Raw genomic sequence first — 23,063 nt, forward strand, 5'->3', positions numbered from 1 at the left:
ATAATGACATACATTGTGTTATTTCGCATACCATCAAAAATTATTATGTCACCCTTTGGTCACATTTATATGAATATGAGGATTGCTCGCGTAGAAATAGCCTGATTCTTTATGGTATCCCTGACCACCATAGTCAGGCATGAGCGCAATCAAAGGAGGAGCTGTGCAAGATTCTTGAAGAGAAGTTTTCGCTGCACCTTCCAATAGAAAATATCGCGCAAGCACGCTGTTGATGCACGTATTTTTCAAGCAAGAACCATGCGGTCGTCGTGCAACTTGAACTCAAGAGGACCGGAATTAGTGTGCAGGAATGCTTGTGTAAAGCTACTCAGCTTTAGGAGTGCAAACTAACCAACTTGGATAAGAAAAGCGGGAGAAATTCAGCGTAAAATATAAAACCACACAAACAAATGATGGGGCGTACCTATTCGTTTGCAGATTTACAAACAGCATTTGCGAAATTTAGGTACTGAACACACCATCTGTAAGTAATAAACCTTGGGACTATAACGCCTAAGCCCAGTCTTACATAATCTGGTTGTATAGCGCAGAGGGAATGATCACAAAAAGAAGCACATGACGACACTCAGAGCACTGCATGTCGTCTTGTTCTTTTTGCGGTCGTTTCCTCTGCGCTATACAAACCGACGGTCATGAACCAAGAAGCCCAAATTTTCACTACCAATCTTATAGATCTGCCTAGGAACTCGTCACTGTTTATGCAAAACGCACTCGTGGCTTTTTATGTCACAAATATTACACGTGTCCTAGGAAGGACTATGCACATGTCGTCTTGATCGAAACCTGCTTATCCGTAAGAACCAGTGAACTGCGAGAAAAAAACCGGCAGAACCCATCTCACAACAAATGTCCGCGTTAGTGCGACTAGCATTAAAGCGATGCATTGATACACCTTATTACAACTAGCGAAAAGCGTCATGTATGAGGCGTGTGTGCAGCCAGGCTGGTCTCTCGTCCTCCTCATCGGACACGCTGCGCCAACTAGCGCTGCCGCACAAAAGTGCCCGTATGGAGCGTGTGTGAGTATATCTTCAAACAAGATTGTATGAATCTATATGACGCGAATTTGACTCCATCTATCAGCAGATAAATTTAAATAATTTTTTGTTATTGAAGAGCTGCACATACCCACTGGCTCATACCCCCTGACCCAAGTTTACGTCAAATAGGTTTGTTGAACAGCAGCACACATCCGTTTACCTCTAGCTACACAGACCCAAGTCTGCGTAAAAGGTGTTCATTGAAGAGCGGTACATATCTTGTAGCACGCACCCAGTGACCCAAGTAGTCGTAAAACGGTTCACTGAAGAGCAGCGCAAACGTAGTTATACATATGCAGTGGCCCAAATTGACACCAACGAAGATAACTGTAGTGTGGTGCACACCTACTTTCTCATACTCCGTGACCCAAGCTGTGGTGAAAGAGGTTCATTAAAGAGCGGTACACAAGTGCTCTCACATATCCAGTAAAAAAAGTGCAGTGAAATGGGTCAACACTTTTTACTGGAGTACGCAGCATGCACAAAGGAATATACTCAATTACGCAAGTTCGACTCTGGATTCAAAGAGATTCACTTAAAGGGACACTAAAGGCAAACGTTATGTTGACGTAGGCTATTAAAATACCATTACAGAAACCTCGCCGTGCTTGTTTCGCGACAAGAAAATACATTACGACAAAATCGCGTCTGAAGGGTTTGCTTAACTTTGGCGCAGTTTAAATCACCCGCCCCGAGCGAGGAGTGGGGACGTTGCATTTGCCATAACTGCTCTTCACTGCGTCGGTGAATAAAACGGTGCCCTACAGAGGTGCTATAGTGCATTGCACAAAACGCAAATGCGCGATGATGAAGGAGTCGGCGCACGACAGGATGTTGGACTCGCCACTGCGGCTGCTCTTTGTCAAGTGGCGTGAGCCGTCTGGAGATCCCACGAGATGAGACAGACGTGACATTCTCTGCTACTTGTAGTATGTGTGAGTTTCACGAGCCAGCAAAACTAGCTCAGAACTATGCGATAACGAAACTACTGAAGCGCGATAGCTCAAGCAGGGTAGAGCCGAGCGAAAAGAAAATCGTTCGACCGCCCGCGTCGTTGTCAAAGATAGCGTCAATCAGTTAGTTTTATTAAATAGAGCTGGAGAAGTGGCATTTACTTTCGTATTATAATACTATACAATGATCTCTTTAGTACGAGTGGTGGTGCTGGTGAAATAATTATAATGTGGGTGCCTTCATCATAACGCAAGTGCTTGATGCCCCGGAGGAGTCTCTAATTGTGTCCTGCATTCATTTCAATTTCTCAATTACTAAAGCTCTTTGCACGATAATATTAACACCTTAGACGTTCTGGAGCACTAATCTGTCATTTTATTTTGATTTATTATTTGCCTTTAGTGCCCCTTTAAAAGCGGCACATACCTAGTGATGCATACCAAGCAACCCAACTTATTGTAGAGAGGTTCAGTTGAGTGGCACATACTAAGTTTTATTGACTCAAATTGACACCGATGAGGCTAATTGAATTGTGGTACATATCTACTTTCACATACCCAATGACCCAACCTGGGATGAAAGAGGTTCATTAAAGAGCGGTACATAAACGCTAGCAAATACCCAGTAACACAAGCAGGGTGTAACAGGTTAACTTACGTCATTGAAGTGAGCCACATACACTGTGGCATATCAAAGGCAAATATATGGCAGATACCAGCCTATTTGGATAGAACTGAATTAAGGAGAAGGAAAAGTGCAACCAAAAAACAATTGAAAAGCCCGACATTTCAGAGCCCAACCGGCTCCTTCTTCAGGTGTGAGATGGCGTGAGGGGTAGCAGTGTTTACATCCGTTTTTGCGCTTTAGCAGGGACGCACACTTTATTGTTTAGTCTCGCGGCCTATGACAAATGTCTACGCGCCTGTCAAAGCGCCATAAACGCACGTAAGCACTGCTACGCCTCGCGCAATCTCACACTTGAAGAAGGATCCGGTCGGACTCCGAAACGTCGGGCTTTTCAAGTGATTTTTGGTTGCAGTTTTCCTTCTGCTCAATACACAGTGGCATATGCTCAGTTAATCAACTTGAACTAAGAGATATTCGTGCAAAAGTGACACATACCTAGTGGCACGTACCCAGTGGCCCAAGGTCAGTCACATCAGGTTCGTTGAAGAGCGGCACAGACTCAATGCTCGAAGTTGGCATTCAATAAGATCGTTGAACAGCAGTGCACAACCAGTGCCACTTACCAAATGACCCAAGTTGGGGTGAAGAAAACGGTTACAGACAGACAGACAGACAGACAGACAGACAGACAGACAGACAGACAGACAGACAGACAGACAGACAGACAGACAGACAGACAGACAGACAGACAGACAGACAGACAGACAGACAGACAGACAGACAGACAGACAGACAGACAGACAGACAGACAGACAGACAGACAGACAGACAGACAGACAGACAGACAGACAGACAGACAGACAGACAGACAGACAGACAGACAGACAGACAGACAGACAGACAGACAGACAGACAGACAGACAGACAGACAGACAGACAGACAGACAGACAGACAGACAGACAGACAGACAGACAGACAGACAGACAGACAGACAGACAGACAGACAGACAGACAGACAGACAGACAGACAGACAGACAGACAGACAGACAGACAGACAGACAGACAGACAGACAGACAGACAGACAGACAGACAGACAGACAGACAGACAGACAGACAGACAGACAGACAGACAGACAGACAGACAGACAGACAGACAGACAGACAGACAGACAGACAGACAGACAGACAGACAGACAGACAGACAGACAGACAGACAGACAGACAGACAGACAGACAGACAGACAGACAGACAGACAGACAGACAGACAGACAGACAGACAGACAGACAGACAGACAGACAGACAGACAGACAGACAGACAGACAGACAGACAGACAGACAGACAGACAGACAGACAGACAGACAGACAGACAGACAGACAGACAGACAGACAGACAGACAGACAGACAGACAGACAGACAGACAGACAGACAGACAGACAGACAGACAGACAGACAGACAGACAGACAGACAGACAGACAGACAGACAGACAGACAGACAGACAGACAGACAGACAGACAGACAGACAGACAGACAGACAGACAGACAGACAGACAGACAGACAGACAGACAGACAGACAGACAGACAGACAGACAGACAGACAGACAGACAGACAGACAGACAGACAGACAGACAGACAGACAGACAGACAGACAGACAGACAGACAGACAGACAGACAGACAGACAGACAGACAGACAGACAGACAGACAGACAGACAGACAGACAGACAGACAGACAGACAGACAGACAGACAGACAGACAGACAGACAGACAGACAGACAGACAGACAGACAGACAGACAGACAGACAGACAGACAGACAGACAGACAGACAGACAGACAGACAGACAGACAGACAGACAGACAGACAGACAGACAGACAGACAGACAGACAGACAGACAGACAGACAGACAGACAGACAGACAGACAGACAGACAGACAGACAGACAGACAGACAGACAGACAGACAGACAGACAGACAGACAGACATCTCCCGGAAGATGTGTGGAAAACCTTAATAATGTTAATCGCATGAAAATGTAGCTCTCATATATCGAATAATGCTATAACTGGTTCTAACAAGCTATGGCTTTGTTCTAGGGAGGCGCCTCTTCTGCGCCACTGTTGCTATGGACCCAAGGTGGCCCAGGCCTTTCAGCATTATTTGGTCTACTTCTGGAGAACGGTCCCGTTGGATTTGCTTTGAATTACGGAGGAAGTCAACCGTTTTACAAAAGGTTAAACACGTTGCAAAAGAACATGAGCGTCCTCTACCTTGACCTACCGGTTGGTGCTGGTTTCAGTTTCACAAAAGTACAAACTGCATACCCGAGCAAACTGGAAGACATTGTCGACCACGTTATAGAATTTTTGGATCAATTTCTGAAGGTCTTTTCGGAATACAAAGACAGACCTTTTTACCTCGCTGGAGAGTCGTACGGAGGTATGTGTGTAACTTATACTTTTCATGCCTCATGGTTTCAAAATAACCAAATATGTTTCATTTTCCCAGCATACGTCAAATGCACATATGAAAGTTTTGCACGCGCACTTGACGTCAGCGGTGACACCAGTCATCGCGTTCTCGCGACACAGTTCTTAGGCTTTCTGAGTACAGAGTTGCACTACGCTTACATTCTAAAAGTAATCGGTCAGCAAGAAACTGTTCTTGTATATTTTCATGGCACAGTTGCAGCTAACAGCATCCATATATCTATGTAGTGAAGGCGAAAGGAAGCTTTATAAATGGCTTCCCCAAGCAGCTTCGTGTAGTAAAAAAACAAATTACATTGTACGCCTTTTGTGTACCTTTTGCGTGTGGCTTATAGCATCACCCTACTCTGAGGCCCCTACTTATATGACCCCTACTTCTTCTCTGATGACGTATCCTGCCTTTAGCATAGCATGATTTTGCTATGCGCATCACTCCTTTTTTATATATGGTGTGCTGACCATACATAATTTTGAAAATTCGCCTGTGGAGGAAATCGTTATTTTTGTCCTTGAGCTGGATTACTCGAAATCGTAGACATTACTCACGAAGATAAATCGAAATGCATATTGAACTGACCAACTAAAATTCGCTAATTATTTATGCCACATGTTACAATTTCTGAATTGTATCAGGTGAGCTTGCAATGCACATCCACTACAAACGAATTACAAGGATCGCCCCGTTTCGAGATTCACGCAGAGAATCTTAGGGTTAAACATGCTCTATTGTTCTACTTATTTATTTTTAAAAAAGCGCCATTTTATGCATTGAAACCATAAAAGAGAGAGATAGAGGGATATAAGGAAGGCAGGGATGTTAACCAGTCAAGGTTCCGCTGGGCTACCCTACGCTGGGAGAAGGGGAAGAGAGAAGTGAGAGAGAGAGGGGGTACGGAGGTGTGCACGGACAGTCTGGTTTGTACGAGCGCCTTTGATCCGAGTACTGTTCCTGCACGTCCTTGATGAAGTTCGCTGCGTTGACTTAGGAATGCGTTTCGTCAGCAACTAAGGTAGGAGGGCGTAGTGCGTAAATGAAAAATCACATTCATTAGAACACTACTTTTTACAATATAAGTAGCACATTGTTAGCCTCGGAAATATAAACAGTCATTCACTTCTTTAGCCAAGAGGAATACACGCATCCTGTGTTTTATTAAACACGAGTTAGACATTGTCCCGGTTACTACTAGTGAACTTACCACATGTCTAGATAACGCGTGACTAGTTGTGCGGGACGTTTTCTTGTTTCGCGGGCTTTCATTCAGGCTTGCAAAAAAAAACAGACTTTTCTATAGCACGTACAGCGCAGCGGAAAGCTGGATCAGGAATTTCTCAGGATGGTCTATAATTTTTATTTGCCACTTTTGCTTTGAATTTATTTTTACTATGTTCAATATTTATTAATGCCTAACTACGCAAGAGGGCTGTCGGTAAAATAAGGTTCCCAATGATTTTTCAGAATGAAAGACATGTTTATTGGCACTGAACAATACATTTTTGGAAAGCTTAGATTTCCCCCTATTTTTCCACATAATCGCCGTTGAGATCAGTACATTTTTGTATGCGGTGTACGTATCACCTTCTTTATGCCTGAATCGTAGAACTCTCCCGCCGCACCGTGAATATAGACTAAAACCTCTTATTTCAGCTCCTCTCCGGTTCTGAAATTCGTCCCACCCAGATGTTTATTGAATTCAGGGAAGAGATGGTAGTCACATGGGTTGTCTGGGCTGTAGGGCGGGTGTGTGACAGTATCCCATTCGAATTTGTTGAAGGGATTGTTTGATACCCGGGTGATCTGCGGACGAGCTTTGTCTGGATGGAAACGCGCTCCCTTCGTGAGCATGAGTGTGCTTTTGTTTTGAATCGCGTGGAAAAGGTTCTGCAACGTCTCACAGTAGCGGTCCGCATTGATTGCTGTACCGGAAGGCATGAATTCGCACAACAATAACTTCTTCCTGTCCCAAAAGACGCTCGTCATCACTTCGCCGGCTTCCGCGGCTTGGGCGACTCTGGATTTTTCCACTGACGGCATTGCTGTTTCGTTTCCGGTGTCTTGTAATGAATCCAGGTCTCATCCTCAGTGACAATAGAGTGGAAGAATTCCTCGCCATCGGTTTCGTAGGCCTGAAGGAATTCACGGGCCGCTTCAACACTTCGCCGTTTGTGGTCTTCCGTAAGCACTCTCGGGACCCACTTTGCACAAACATTGGCATAACTTAAATGGGCTGTCAAAATGGTGTCAGCGCAGGTCCTGCTGACATCAGGGATCATATCGCAAAGCTCCCGAACCATCACCCTTCGATCTTTCAGCATTGTTTCTTTCACTTTCACAATGGTTACTTCCGATACCGATGGCCGTCCAGAACGCTGTTTGTCAGGGACGTCTGTACGTCCGTCTTTCAAATCTCTGCACCATTTGCGTACATGTTGTACGCTCATACAATTTTCTCCGCTGACTTCGAACAGTTGGGAATGAATTTCCACCGGCGCAGTGTTTTTTGCACACAAGAAACGAATCACAGAGCGTAATTCGCACCACAGCTGCAGGCGGGCCAAGCGAGTGGGAGCTCCATCTCTAATGGCTGCCCAGCCAAGACTGAGCGTCGCAGACAGCTCGCTGGGACGGGGACTAGAAGAGGGGGAACAGAGCTACACGCCAGCGTCACCGGATCCCGCGTAACAGCGTTCCTCGCGACTGCGGATCCTTGGGAAGCTTATTTTGCGGACGACTCTCGTAATTAGGTGAAATACCAAGGGTAGTCTGATTTGTTACAAGTGACGGCAAACATCATTACCTTGGTTCTATCCAGATAGGTGGCGCTTGCACATTTTTTTGTTAATTTTGGCTCAAGTTCTGTGGGACACATGGTATTATAAAAAATAGCATATAACACCAGAAAAACTTCGAAATGCATTTTTTGAACGTGCGCTATATATGGACGCATATATGAGCCAATTATGTATTATGTATATCCGTCCTTTGACACCTATTTTAGAATCGGCTCCAATGGTGTTAGCTACACCTTGTTCCACGTCAAAGCAATGATAATTTTTACTGTGAGGAATATGAACAAGACGGAGTGTGTCCCATCTGTACTGTAAAGCGGGTAAGGGGAGTGTGGTGATTCTACGGGCAACGGTGGAAATAGAGATTGTTTGACATGGAATGAAGACATGTAACCAATCTAAACCTAACCAATCCAACAGACTGGGTGCGATTTTTAACTATAGGTGTCAAAACACGGCTTGACTCATGTTACATTGGCTTGGTAGAAATGGTGCGACGCGTGCACTTATCGTCCTTTACAGCATAGAAAGGGATAAAAGTGCCGACTAAAAATGTTCAGAAATCAAGATTTCTGAGCGTCGGTCTCATTCTTTACTGACTGAGACTGATGAAACGAACGCATTATATATATATATATATATATATATATATATATATATATATATATATATATATATATATATATATATATATATATAGGAGAGTTATATTGGCCTGTCTATATTCCATCTGCTTTTCGTGGACCTGTTCAACTCAGCCCTGTTGATATTCCCGTGGCTCTTGTTCCCTACTGCCGCTGTCTCCAGAAGTGACATAGATTCTCTTCGCTTTATCGTCTTCTTTAACGGAATATGAAATAAGTTCGGCTTCCACACGGCACCGTTTACGTTCATTCACGCCTACAGGTTAATCTGCAGGATTCACGTCATCGGAACACCCATAGCAGTAACTTATAAAAAAATTCACTGACGATACGATACTCCCTAATGCAAAATTTGAGCGCAGCTCGATACTTGTTTTCACTTCGCGATATATTAGCTGGCGCGGGCAATCTGACTCGAGCAGCATATTGGAAACGGAGCGAATCGTGGCGAGATTGCCTCGCCAATCGGGACATCGCGAGAGGCAGCACGTTAGTGACGTGTGCGCGCGATTGATAGCAGCCAACGCAGACAGATCTCAGCTCATGGAGTGCTTTATTTCCATATATGGTATCGGTGGACGCGCTCGCCCTGTGAACAGACGACTGCGCGTTACAGTGGCGACATCTCGTAGCGGTCGTCGCCGCAGAGCCCGTCTTGAGCGGCACAAGGCTTTTCTTCTCACGCTTTCGCCATACCTTCCTTCTCTGTTTTCGGTCCCATGGTTCCGCTGCACCCTCCTTCTCCGCTTTCCTCCTCGCGCTCTTTTCGCTATCGCCATCTTTCATCCCCCACTGCGCTCCGCGTGCGCTCTTTCATCCTTAGCAGAGCTCGTTTGCTCGGCTACGCCGTGGGACGACGCTGACGCGAACTACAGAAACGGGCGCCTCAAAGCAGCGCTCTAAAATACCCTAAAGCGCCTCTGTTATACCGCGTAAAACGCAAATATACCTTACCGGTACATCTGGAACATGCTCCATAACGCTAGCTCAATTTGCTTATATAAGTAAATTGTTGCTATACGACGTGCCTGACGCGCGGAATAAGCGGTACTTTTATTAGGCATTAAAACGTGTTGAATAACAAGACATAAAGCGCTTGTCTGCAGAAATGCGCCATAGTTGCACAGCGCGACGAGTGGCACGGAATCAATATCAGGGATGAATTTTTACTATCAGCTAGATTGCACCCTCCATCTGTTCTCAAACATTTATTCAATCAATCATCAGCTAGGAAATGCGCGCACTCACGTTGACAAGTAAACTGCTGCAATGCCACGAGCCTAGCACGCCAATCATCTAGCGCTAGTTTGCACTAACTTGCATGAGTTTGTTTGACGTTTTCAAGCGCGCGTGCGTGGTGTAATGGTTAGAGCATCGAAGTCCTCCATGGGGAGGGTCACATTTCGAAGCCATTAATCGGATATTTTTAGTTGCCGTACAAACCAGAATATAGGTGTTTGATGTGGTAAATCTGCGGAAACCCGCAAGGTGGAGAGAAGTAATTAATAAAGAGAAAATCAGACATCCACCTGTTCGTAGCAATTGCTACAAAGGAAACCCATACGGGTTCCTCGAAAGGAAAGCCTCAGAGTTAAAGAAAAATTCGTCCTGGTCCGGGGCTCGAACCCGGGACCACCGCCTTTCCGGGGCAGCCGCTCTACCATCTGAGCTAACCAGGCGGCTAGCAGATGGCAGGGCGACGTCGAATTTGTCGACAACGCACGAAGCAAAGTCAAGTGTTTGACGTAGTAGTTCTGCGGAAACCTGGTCTGCGGTCTTTGCATTTCTTACCCAGACAAAGTTATAGCTGTTTTCTTTGCCGTCAATCGAGTTTTCCACAAAAAGTTCCTTAATAGGTTGGGTCAGGTTTTCATTGAGATACATAGCAGGTACGTATTTTCGTCTGTGCGAAGACACGAAGCTTGCTACGAGCCGTCAGCCAAGTGTCCCGCAAAAACACGGACGAAAATCTAATGAGCACGATAGACGTTTTATCTTTTCTAGCAGGCAGACAGTGGATCGCAACTATGCCACAAGGTTCAAAGTCTATTATTTGTAGCTTCTGTACAAGATCCGCGATAGCAGTTCGCAAGTTTTCTTCCGGTGAAAACGAAAGCCCGTGTAACTCCAGGTTCGACAGTCTGTTAAACTGCTCACAGCCATTAATATCAGCCCACAACTGAACAATGTCAGTGGATTGGTATTCACAGTTTCCGCCAGCGACACCACTTGGGTTTTTACGCTTTTCAAGCCCGAATCAGACTCTTTTGTCTGAATCACAACAGTGTCGTAGGCTGATGGCAGAAACTGTACAGAGTTTTGCAGTTCAACTACAGTCTCTTTCACTGAAAACACTTCATCTATTTTTGGTTTCAGAGCTAGGAGATCGTCCAGCTTTCCTCTGAGAAGCAGAAGAATAACTATCATGTCCTTAATACCCCTTAGTTATTATCTGAGAGTATTTAATTCCTTTGCGAAAGAGGCAGGATCACCAGCCACTGCAGTTCCTTCAGAATTATGGACTGTCAATAAGCTGTTATCGCTTGCAGGTGTTCTGCATTTCTTACATTTCCAGGTCTCTCTTTTTGCCACGCCCATTGATGCAAAAGTATGTTCAGCCACACCCGAACAGTTTTTGCCAACGTGATAGCCTAGCTTGCAATCCAAACACGTCAGGAATCTGCCATCACATGGCAGCTTCTCGAAGCACGATTGACATTTGGTTCGGTCAGGCATGGTCCCCAAAAAAACAGACAAGGCTGAATAAATTGTTCACTAAATACCTATATCACCAGCATGATGCTCGACACAATAAAGCGAAATATACTTATCGTATCAGCACAAGGTTCAACGTAACTAGACAGCAGGAAGCAGCACTGGCAAACAACTATGCTCTTAAAGTAAAGGGCTCACCTGCCAAGACAAACGTGGCGATGAGTATTCGCTGACAGCTTCGCCACTGACTACAGAGGAGTGTTGATTCAGGAGCGTCTTTTATAGTCTGATGAAAGATCTACGCGCCACGGCTTGGTGCGATGTCGAAGCTTTCCAGCTGAGCGCTCGGGCCATGCCTGGGACGAAGGATTGCACTGCCGCAGAAGCTTGCTCGAGCTTATTTCACAGCGACCAAAGCAGCACCTGCCAAGAGAAACATGGGGATGAGTATTCGGTGGCAGCTTCGCCACCGACTGCCAAATAATAATAATAATAATAATAATAATAATAATAATAATAATAATAATAATAATAATAATAATAATAATAATAATAATAATAATAACCTTAGTGGTTACATGGCACTCTAGACAGCTCGCAAGGCTAAAAAGAGGCTGAGGCCTGTACGCTAGAGTGATAGCCAGTTATCTAGAGCAGGAGTTTGCCGGGTGCAGAACCCCGCTACACACATACACACACACAGATATATATATATATATATATATATATATATATATATATATATATATATATATATATATATATATATATATATATATATATATATACTGACACGTGTACTTATCTTTATCGGGCGACCACGGTTCGCCGCCTAACAAATGTAATCGCACAGCACGGGACGCGCCTGCATGTATCCGAAGTTTCTGGAAAGTTATCGATGCTTCTACCCGGCTTTCTGTTGTCGCCGAACCTTGTGTTATCTGATTTGATCGCGTGACGCGAATGGTGTAGAACTTTGCGGAAGGCACGCGGGTCCGAACGATTAGTCTGGAACATTCGACGACTGCTGTATAAAAGCCGACGCGCTTGACCCGCTGATCAGATTTTTGACGATCGCCGATAGTGTTCGCCGCCCTCGTTGTGCTTTAAGTGTAGCCTGTTTTGCGGGCACAGGTTCGCCCAATAAAAGCTAGTTTTGTCTTTCACAGTATTGCTACTGAGTGCTTTGACGTCACGACCACGTGACAATATATATATATATATATATATATATATATATATATATGTATATATGCATTTGTGTGTGTGTATCTGTCTGTGAACGAACCATGAAACTCCTCCGTAATGTCACCAGAAAAACCTGTGATTAACCGCCTCGAAGGCTTGCCCGGAAGTCGATTGCTGGGAACACATTATATTTCCTCGGAACATACACATACACGCGCGCACACACACACACACAGGTGTGTGTGTGTTGCACTCCCTTCGTCTCCCGATGCTAGACTCGGGGTTTTTGCCTTCTCACCGGGTACAGTCCCTCCACCCACGCCGCCTTGCGTGGCTTTGTCTGTGACCGAAAATTTTTCTTCCGACGCAGCGGTGGCTGCCTCGACGAACAATCCCATGCTCGACGTCACCGGACTACCACTTCCCCTTTGGAGTAATTACATTTTCATAGGGTGTAGCCGTTAGAACAACATCGCCTTCGTATGCGAGACCCGTAATAATTGCACTTTCGCCGGGTAGGGCCGAAACACAAGCATTATCGTGTGTGGCTACGTCCGTGGTTTTTGATGTTTCACCAGATCCCGTCGTAACGTAACAACCGTCCTCGGTGACGACGTCCGGCGCGATATTTTTTCCCGGCCCGACAGCGGCGGCGATGGACGACGTCGGTCCGATCACCGGCGGCGCAAGTTCTTCAGACAATGGACGCGTACTTTTTGCGTTTTCACATGATGGCGTCGTGTCATGTTGAATTTTTCTCGCCCGATAATCATCCGTCACTACTGTGTGCGAGCAGTACGCCATCGCCAGCAGCAGCAACATACCTTGATGACCACAGGACACCATACCTCTCTATATCCTATATACGTCGACAAAAAATAGACAGACACGCACTCAATGGTATGCGTTTTTATTGCTCAACACCACATTGCTGGCTCAAAGAATCGTAATCTAAAGCTGGAACTGCATACCGCGTATTTCGCTCGCGAAAACGCGACGCTCGACGAACGCCCGCGCCACCGCTGACGCTTCGGCACGCGAATGAGCACGAAGGGTGCGCGTCGGCCGAGCCGCGTTTGCTTGGTGTTCCGCCGAGTGCTGCGCCAAGATGCTCGGAGGAACCCACCCTCTGGTGGCATTAAAGGAGCTATTGCGTGACGTATAGCGTGACGTGGACTCGCGCTGCACTGTCATTGGTGGACGTGGGCGCTGCAACGCTACTCGACGCGTTCAATTCCCTACAGCATCACGTGGCTACGCGATTTTCGCAGGCGCGTTCTCTAAACGACGCCCGGGCCCCTCCGCCGCGCGTCAATCGCGCCAAAAGATCGCACCATGCGGTTCTAGCTTACGTGGGGTAATGCGTTAGTGCATTGGGCATTTATAGGTATATTCTACATCAAGCAAGCTTGCGGCAGTCTAAGTTGTTGCGCATCTGAAGTTAGAAGCACACATTACTGTCCTAATTTTTCATAGTGTCCCTGCGATTGGTACATATCAAGATAAAAGAAAAAAATTCGCTGAATTGAAGAGTAACATTACTTGCTTTTTCTTTTTCAGCACGGTATTCTGTTGCTATCGCCAACAGACTTCTAAGCGACAGAGATGAAGTAGCTAAACAACTCAAACTCAAAGGGATTATTGGTGGCAATGGATTTCTTGGCCCAATATTACAAACCGCAGACTCCAGTTCGTTTCTTTATGAAACTTCAATGCTTACTGAAGAAGGACGCACAAATTTTTCATACCGGTTTGCAGAGATGACGCAACTCCTTAAAGTGAATGCGACTCTGACATTGGGATATCTCTTCCAGACGATATTTACTGACTTTACTAAAAGAAATCCGACCTTGTTTCAACAACTCACCTTGTACGACGATCACGCAAGCCCACTGTACACTGAAAGACCGTTAAACATGCTAGCGTGTTTTCAAGCTATTAATGGGACACGAGATCTTAAGAAGGCGATACATGCTGGAGAGAACATGACTTTCCAATATAACAACCCGTCTCTATTGGGCATCTTCGCTGGCGACTGGTTAAGAGATATCACAAACCTCACAGAAGCCTTGTTAGGAAAAATTGACGTGCTCTTCTACACCGGTCAATTGGATGCACTATTCCCGTCGGTTAACCAGCGAAAGTACTATTACAGCCTGAACTGGACGGACGCTGGAACGTACCGCACGGCTCTACGCCATCCTTGGGTACCCTACCCGGGTTATTACGGCTTTGCCGGATACATTAAAAAAACAAAAAAGTTTGCCGACGCCGTTTTGCTCGGAATGAGTCATTACGGTGCCGTAGACAAGCCAGATGAGGCTTATCACCTCATGACTCAGTTCATTTCCGACTCATCTAGAAACGCAGAACTATTTTCGCAGCCTAATGACGTAGGCGTCTCCGGGAAACTGCCTCAATAAAGTGTACTTGCCTGCTTCGTTCGTGTCTAATTTGCAGAACTGCGCTACTTGAGTCATCAATATTTGTGACGTCTTCGCTCTCTTATTTTTGGTCGCAAATAGTGATGCATTTGCTTTCATTCTTTTTTTTGGTGTACAAACGAGTAAACATTGCCACAAAGCTTTGTTAAGGCAGTGTCCATTAAAGAAAGAGTATTAGAAATATAACTATTTAAAAATTATACTGAATACAATCACTAACATTGAGGTCCTTAACGCTACAGTAAGAAAAGGTGCATAAGTCCGACTGGCCTGACCAATTGCTCTTCATTCAAATAAAAAATGTATATTAGCGAAAATAAAATCATCATCGTAAGGCCATTTCATGTCCACTGCAGGACGAAGGCCTCTCCATGTGATCTCCAATTACCCCTGTCATGTGCCAACCGATTCCAACTATAGCGCCTGCAAATTTCCTAGTTTCATCGCCCCATCTAGTCTTCTACCCATTCTGGTACTCATTCTATAACCATAATGGTCTAGCGGTTATCAAATCTGTTCAGTACATGACCTGCCCAGCTCCATTTTTTTCTAATAATGTCAATTAGAATATCGGCTATACCCGGTTGCTCTCTGTTCCAAACCGTTCTCCTTCTGTCTCCTAATGTTACGTTTAGCATTCTTCGTTCGATCGCACTTTGCGCGGCCCTTAACTTGTTCTCAAGCTTGTTTGTCAGTCTGCAAGTCTCTGCCCCATATGTCAGCACCGGTAAAGTGCACTGATTTTATGTACACCTTTCTTTTCAATGATAATGGTAAGCTTCTCGTCAAGAGCTGACAATGTCTGCCGTATGCGATCCAACCCATTTTTATTCTTCTATAAATTTCCTTCTCATGATCAGGGTTCCCTGTGATCAATTGACCCAGGTAAACATACTCCTTCACAGACTCTAGAGGCTGACTCGCGATCCTGAACTCTTGTTCGCTTGCGAGGCTATTTATCATTATCTTTGTCTCCTGCATATTGATCTTTAACCCCCCTCTAGCACTCTCTCTGTTAAGGGCCTCAATCATCTGTTGTAACTCGTCTGGAGTATTGCTGAATAGAACAATGTCATCGGCAAACCGAAGGTTGCTGAGATATTCGCCCTCGATCCTTACTCCTAAGCCTTCCCAGTTTAATAATTTGAATGCTTTTTCCAAACACGCAGTAAAAAGCATCCGAGAGATTGTGTCTCCTTGTCTGACCCCTTTCTTTATAGCCATCTTGCTACTTGTGCAGAATTAAGGTAGCTGTGGAGTCTCTGTAGACATCTTCCAATATGTTTACGTAAGCGGTCTGTACTCCTGGATTACGTAAGGCTTCTATGACTGCTGGTATCGCTACTTAATCAAATGCCTTTTCCTAATCTATGAAGGTCATATAAAGAGGCTGATTGCACTCTGCGGATTTCTCGATTACCTGATTAATGACATGGATGTCATTCATTGCAGAGTATCCCTTCCTGAAGCCAGCCTGTTTCCTTGGTTGGCTAAAGTCCAGTGTGGGATTTATTCGGTCGGAGGTTATCTTGGTGAAAATGTTGTATAATACTGGGAGTAAGCTAATGCGTGTATAATTTTTCAATTCTTTAACGCCTCCCTTTTTGTGAAGTAGTATGATGTTCGCATTGTTCCAGTTTTCTGGGACCCTTGCAGTCAATAGACACTTTGTATAGAGAGCCGCCAGTTTACCAGGCATTATGTCTCCTCCATATTTGAATAAATCGACTGGTATTCCGTCTTCTCCTGCCGCTCTTCTCCATTTCATGTCTTGCAAGGTCCTTCTGACCTCATCGCTGGTTATAGGAGGAGTTTCTGTACCCTGTTCATTACTACGTTGAATGGAGGCATTCTGACTCCTCTGGGTACTGTGCATGCCAGTATAGAATTCTTCTGCTGCTGTTACTATACCTTCGAGATTGCTGATGATATCACCGTGCTTATCTTTCCATGCATACATCTTGCTTTTTCCTATGCCAAGTGTCCTTCTCACTGTTCTCAGGCTACGTCCATTTTTTACGGCTTCTGTCTTTCTCACGTTATAATTTCGTATATCCCTTATTTTTGCCCTGTTAATCAGTTTTGACAGTTCGGCAAATTCTATCCTATCTCTTGAGCTGGAAATTTTCATTCTTTGTCGTTTCTTATTAGGTCCTTTGCTAATTGGGAGAGATTGCCTACTGGTTGCCGCTGATTCCTTGCCTCCCACTTCAATTGCTGCCTCTGAAGCCAATCTAGTTACGGTTTAATGCATTACCTCTATGTCATATTCATTTCTCTGTCCTAAGGCTGCGTATTTGTTTGCAAGTACCGCCCTGAATTACTCTGCTTTTGCCCTTACTGCTTCTAGGTTGACCTTTTTATTGTTGACCAATTTTATTCTTTCTCTCTTCAAATTGAGGTGAATCCTAGCCCTCACTAATCCATGATCACTGCATTTTACCCTGCCTATCACTTCTACTTCCTGCACTATGGTGGCATTGGCAGAAAGTATGAAATCAATTTCATTTCCTGTTTCACCAATAAAACTTTTCCAGGTCCACTTTCTGTTGCTACGCTTCCTGAAAAAGGTGTTGATTCTTCGCAGCTTATTACTTTCTGCGAATTCTGCCAGCACTACTCCTCTTGCGTTCCTAGAATCAACGCCGTAGTTGCCAATTGCTTGTTCACCAGCTTGCTTTTTCCCTTCTTTGACATTGACAATACCCATTAGTACAACATACTGAGTTTCTACTTTTTTCATCGCTAATTCAACGTCTTCATAAAACTGATCTACTTCCTCATCATCGTGACTGAATATTCGAGCTAGACTTGTACTACTTTAACTCTATACCTCTTATTAGGCTTGGTTACTACTGCTACCCTCTCATTAATGCTGCAGAATTCTTCAATGTTGCCGGCTATGTCCTTGCGGATTAGGAATCCTACTCCGTATTGCTTCTCATCTGGTAGACCTCTATAGCAGAAGGCATGGCCCTTAATCAGCATTGTATAAGCTTCACCAGTGCTAATCTCACTAAGGCCAGTGACATCCCAGACAATATCTGATAGTTCCTCAAAGAGTCCTGCTAAACTAGACTGAAATGAAAATGAAATGTAAAGCTTCTTTTAATTATCTAGCGCCCAAACAGTCGCTTTATCAAGCACTTTTTTGTACGATTACAGTTTCTTGTACTTTTGCTATGAAGTGCACAATATATGACAAAGTTTGCGCTAGTTCCTTTACCATTCCAATTTACTTCTTTATATTGAGAAATTAAACACCATAGGTTTCCACAATATATTATACCATGACGAGCTGACAAACGAAATTAAATGTAGCGCCGGCACACGTCTTACAATTATTTATGTTATTCTTGTTTTCAACTACTATGTGCTCAGATAAAATCGACCGACTTACAATCAAACAAGTCCATCCAAACGATCTCTGTAACAAATACTCATGTCCCTTAACGTCCCTTTTAAGACGAATGAGTAACAGAACTTTACTTAGTGGTCACAAGCATACTAACATGTAGACGTGCTTCATCCATATTTACAATAGGGGCTGTCTAATAAAAAAGTCGCCTTTATGTTATATGGTAATTTTACGTAGTTTATTTTTTTAGTACGCATGCATAGAGCACTCATAAAATATTGTTGTGGATTTATTTACCACGTGTCATTGGTATTATGCTAAAACCTTATTATAAATAGAAATCGCAATTGAAACAACAGCCACGAAGTAATTAAATTTCTCCTTGCCCCCTTTCGCAATATACAGTTATTGTAAATAACAAATGAAAGCAAATTATTAAGTAAGCGCGCAATATTTAGCATCATTAAGAATTAAAGGACCACATCAGACACTGATTTCGGACAGCGTCAGCAGTCAATGGTTTTCAAAACATAAAACGACGACTTCTATAAAAACTGCCCAGAGTGAACGAGCAACGCTTATTGAAGGTCTTTTGATGACCATCAAGAAAAGTTTTGAACAGCTGACAAGCCACCCATAACTTCGCGTGCTGCAAAGAACAAGGTCATCAAGAGGATGGCGAAAGAAGACTTTGAACATAACTGAGTACTGCATTGACACAAGAACTACAGTGTGTATACCGTCACGTCGCTCAAACTAATGAGCTCTCCAACGTGGATTGATAAAATTTTATACATGCCCATAAAACTTGCATAATGACTGTTTAGTCTGCCGCGATCGGCGTATCCACACTCCCTTCGACATCACCGGTAAATATACAAGTGGTGCCTTCTGCGACTGCAAATGTTTTAACGAATAATTTTAACCATAAAATTCATAATGTTCAGCGCTCAGGGCACCTAGTGAGCACGCCAGCACTTCTACTCATACGTGGTTGTGTCGGATAATAAAATGTTTTGTTTTCTTTCATTCAAGTCTGTGCAAAATATTGTTAGGCGAAGGACGAGTCAGTAAGACGAGCAACTATTTACAGGTTATATTTACAACAGCGGTTGCAGCGCTGACAGGTTAGATTCACAGCGCGAGCCCAGTTCGTTGTTCCTCCGCTTTTTCTCGAGCGATGGCGCCCACGCGCCTCGTTCAAACAATCAAATACCACACGCGTGTAGCATAACCCCCGGCGGCATAAGCGACGTCCCGGAGCGTCTAAATGTCATCACTGGGAGGGTGATACTACCTCAGTTGTGTAACGTGCACAATATCACTGGACTGGGAAGCAGATGGGACGTGAAGGGCGATCTCGTAGGTGACGAGAGTCACCAAAGTTACTAGACTAGCTTCAGTTGTAAAACTCTCCGCCCGCGCGCACCGCTTATAAAGCTTTTTTAGTTTCGAAACTGCTCCTCCGAAAGCGGGCGCGTTTTGCGCCTAGGCAATGAGATGGCGCTGCGGTCGAAGTTTGCGCTACGCTAACCACGCTGCCGTACAGCAACGCTGCCGACGCTGCAGTAGCCGTGAGCATTTGCATCGCGTTTTCTTGTCGAGTGGTCCTGATTTTGCCCTTTAAGTGTGTGTGCATTATCGTGAGTAGTGTGCAAGTTGCGCTTCAGCAACTTTCGCTGTGTAGTATGGTGTGGTCGGTGTGGGCGCTCATGTTGCCCTTGGGACCGGCGAGGTAGCGTGAGCTACCGCTCTTGAACTCCAGATTTTTTTTATGTTTCACAGTCAGAAAGTAGGTAGTGCGTGTGATTTATCTTCGTTACAATGGGTTAGGACTGGGCAACCAAATACCAACGTGTTTCATGCCGGGATGTACCAGCGGGTACCAGTGCAACGCAGAGAAGAGGCACTTCTCTCCGCCGACCGATCCGCGTCTCCTTGAAAAGTGGGAGAGAGCTATAGCCCGCGCAGACGAAGTGCTGGGAGAAACATCCGAAGTGTGCAACACCCACATCCAAGAAGGGGTCATTGTGCAGTTGTATAAACTTATAATCAACGGAAAAGTGATTGAAACCGAGCACGGAGTATGGTCTCTCAGGAGTGACGCAGTTCATACCATATTTCCCATTCTCCAGCAGTACTTATTCGCAAATCGTAAACGGAGAAAATCTCAGAAAAAGAGAGCAAGTGCGGCAACAAACGCAGGGGCGAGAGTGACGTTGCAGAGGGCACCGTACAAGAGCAACCGCAGCCCGTGAAAATCAGCTGTTTGAATATTAATGAGTTGGTGGAGAAGAGCGCATCTTTGCGGTTGCCTCGACAGGGGAGAAGGCAGCTCTTGAAGACTAAATGGACAGCGATCACAGATTATTTTTTACGAGGCAGGAATGGAGGGAGAGGTACACACAATATTGAAGAGTGTCGTAGTTCGCAAAGACATGAGCTACGTAGTATCTGCCCGCGGAAAACTGGTACCGGCGTTGCCCACGGAAATGGCAATCACTTAAAATCGCATGAAATGACGAACGTGACTTCGTGTATGAAGTGCAAAAGGGATACAGAGGCTTCACAAGACTCTCTACCTCCTGAAGCAATGATTGTGATTGAACGCGAGTTTGTGACTGGCAACCTTGTTTGTCCTTCAGGGAAACTGTTAGCTGCATGAAAATCATAGAACAGACCATTGTGCAAGCATAAAAAGAAAAGAAGCCTTTGGGTACCTTTCCTGGAGGGCTTTAGATGCCCTTGTAACTGCATTGGTTGCCCAGAGTATAGCTGTGATCTTACAGCACAGATTGTATACTTCTATTTGGTCACACGAATTTTTTTTGCCGAAATAAGAGCCAGGAGAATGACAGTGCCAATAGAGCTCGGAGGGAACGTAAAAAACCAAAGCTCGTGTGAATGATAAATGAAGTGAAAAGAAGGGTCTCGGAAATTGTGTGAAGAGTTTTAATAAACTATAATATGCCAATACAAATCCACTAAAACATCTCTGTAATGTTTTTATTTTATAACTATTTACCAGAGGTAGCAGAGCAATGTCAGCATGGTATGTATTTATCAGGTAGCCGTCTACACGTGCCTTGAAAACTAAGAAGTCGCTTTATGGAACCTCTCTAAACAACCCTGGAGGGTGCATCTCGTCCTTACTAATATCGGAGAAATGTTCAAGCTTCGTTGTTTGAATTTTTGTAAAGCGTGACTTGCGCAATTTAGCGTTCGGAAAACAAGAATAAAAATGATTGGCGATCAGCGTGATTGATACGGATAGGTAGCGTCACCTAAGCGCAAGTGCGAAGTAAACTCCTCATTTCGCCATACAGATGTGGGAGGGATGAAACGCCAGCGACGAGATGCACTGCCCAATGGGCCATGAATGTCCACTGGATATCCAGCGGACAACAATTAGTGGACATTTGGATGTCCTGGATTTGGATGTACTATGGACATCCGTTGGAGCTTAAGGCGCAACCAAGGTGGCCATCTAGCGAATGTCCCATGGACGTCAAAGCCGGATATGTGGATGTCCCAGGGACATTTACAGCAGGCTATTTGCTCTTTCAGGATGTCCACGGGACATCCATTGGATACATATTTTGCTAATATGGGATGTCTGAGGGATATCGATTTTTAAAATTTGATTGGACGTACCATGCTGGCACCAGATGTGGTCTTCAACCTCTTGGGTCAGTGCCATATTCAATGTTGTTGCAGCATTTATATGCGTTTTACTGCAATATTTATTAAATGCTACAACACGCAAAGAATTAAGGCATTGATCCTGAAGGAGACCCGTCATACTGGTGCACAGCTAGGAAAAGACAATGTTACAGCTTTCATTTTTATTCACAGTAAAGCAAAAACAAGCAAAAAACAGTGGTCTTTGGTCTTGTGTTATCACAGTAGAAGAGCTTCTGCATCCAGAGAACAAACACTGCAAAGGCTATCTCCAATGCTTAAGACAAATAGCCTGCAAGTGGATGTAGTGTCATCAGCTCTAGTGCATCAGACGAAATCCAGAAATGTCGGGGGTGATCAGCAGATCAGCTCAAATCTTTACACATTTTCTAGGAAACTATACTTTAGTAAACCTAACACAAAGACAACACCAAGCACTAAAAGTATACAACTGCAAAGCACGATATGATGAGGCTTGTCTCTTGCCACCATAATCTATAAATATAGGCCCTTTCATTCACAGAAACATAATGCCATAAATCTGTCACAGCCGTTATTCTCGTCAAGCACAATATCCGTACAAATGGACATGGTTATCGTTCAATAGCTTCTACATATGCAAATAAACCTCTAAAGCAACCTTAATAAAAGATGAGTGCATGAGACACATCTAAAAACCTTTAAAGACAATAAATTCCGACATAAACACAACGAGCTCTGTTGCATCAACCCAGTTACAAAGTGAGTGCATAAAACGTAAATAAAAGTTCAGTTTTATGATGTCAAATTAAAAACCACCAAGAAAAATAAGCATAGCTGGGACATGTGGACCAAGCCCATCATTAGCTTGCAGATTCTGACTAGATTTCACTAAATATATATACTCCAAAGCACGATATGATGAGAGAATTGTCTCTTGCCACCAGAAACAATACATAAGGGCACTTTCCTTCAAAGAAACATAATGCCATCAATCTGTCACAGCCCTTATTCTCACCAACCACAACAATATCCGTACAAATGGACATGGCTTCTACATATCAAAATAAACCACTAAGGTAACTAAACTATGAGCGCATGAGACATACATCTGAAAACATTT

General features: G+C 44.4%; 1 protein-coding gene across 1 annotated transcript in view; it reads left to right on the forward strand.

Annotated features, from left to right (window-relative positions):
• The window catches only part of LOC142558094 (venom serine carboxypeptidase-like), a 42,346-nt gene extending 27,430 nt beyond the window's left edge, over positions 1-14,916 (forward strand). The window contains exons 4-5 of the mRNA XM_075670253.1: positions 4,749-5,091; positions 14,039-14,916. Coding sequence (XP_075526368.1) covers positions 4,749-5,091; positions 14,039-14,901 — 1,206 coding nt within the window. The 3' untranslated portion in view covers positions 14,902-14,916. The remainder of the gene's footprint in view (positions 1-4,748; positions 5,092-14,038) is intronic.
• Positions 14,917-23,063: the final 8,147 nt, after the last annotated feature.

This window comes from Dermacentor variabilis, chromosome 9 (assembly GCF_050947875.1).
Source record: "Dermacentor variabilis isolate Ectoservices chromosome 9, ASM5094787v1, whole genome shotgun sequence".
NCBI classification, from domain to species: Eukaryota; Metazoa; Arthropoda; class Arachnida; order Ixodida; family Ixodidae; genus Dermacentor; species Dermacentor variabilis.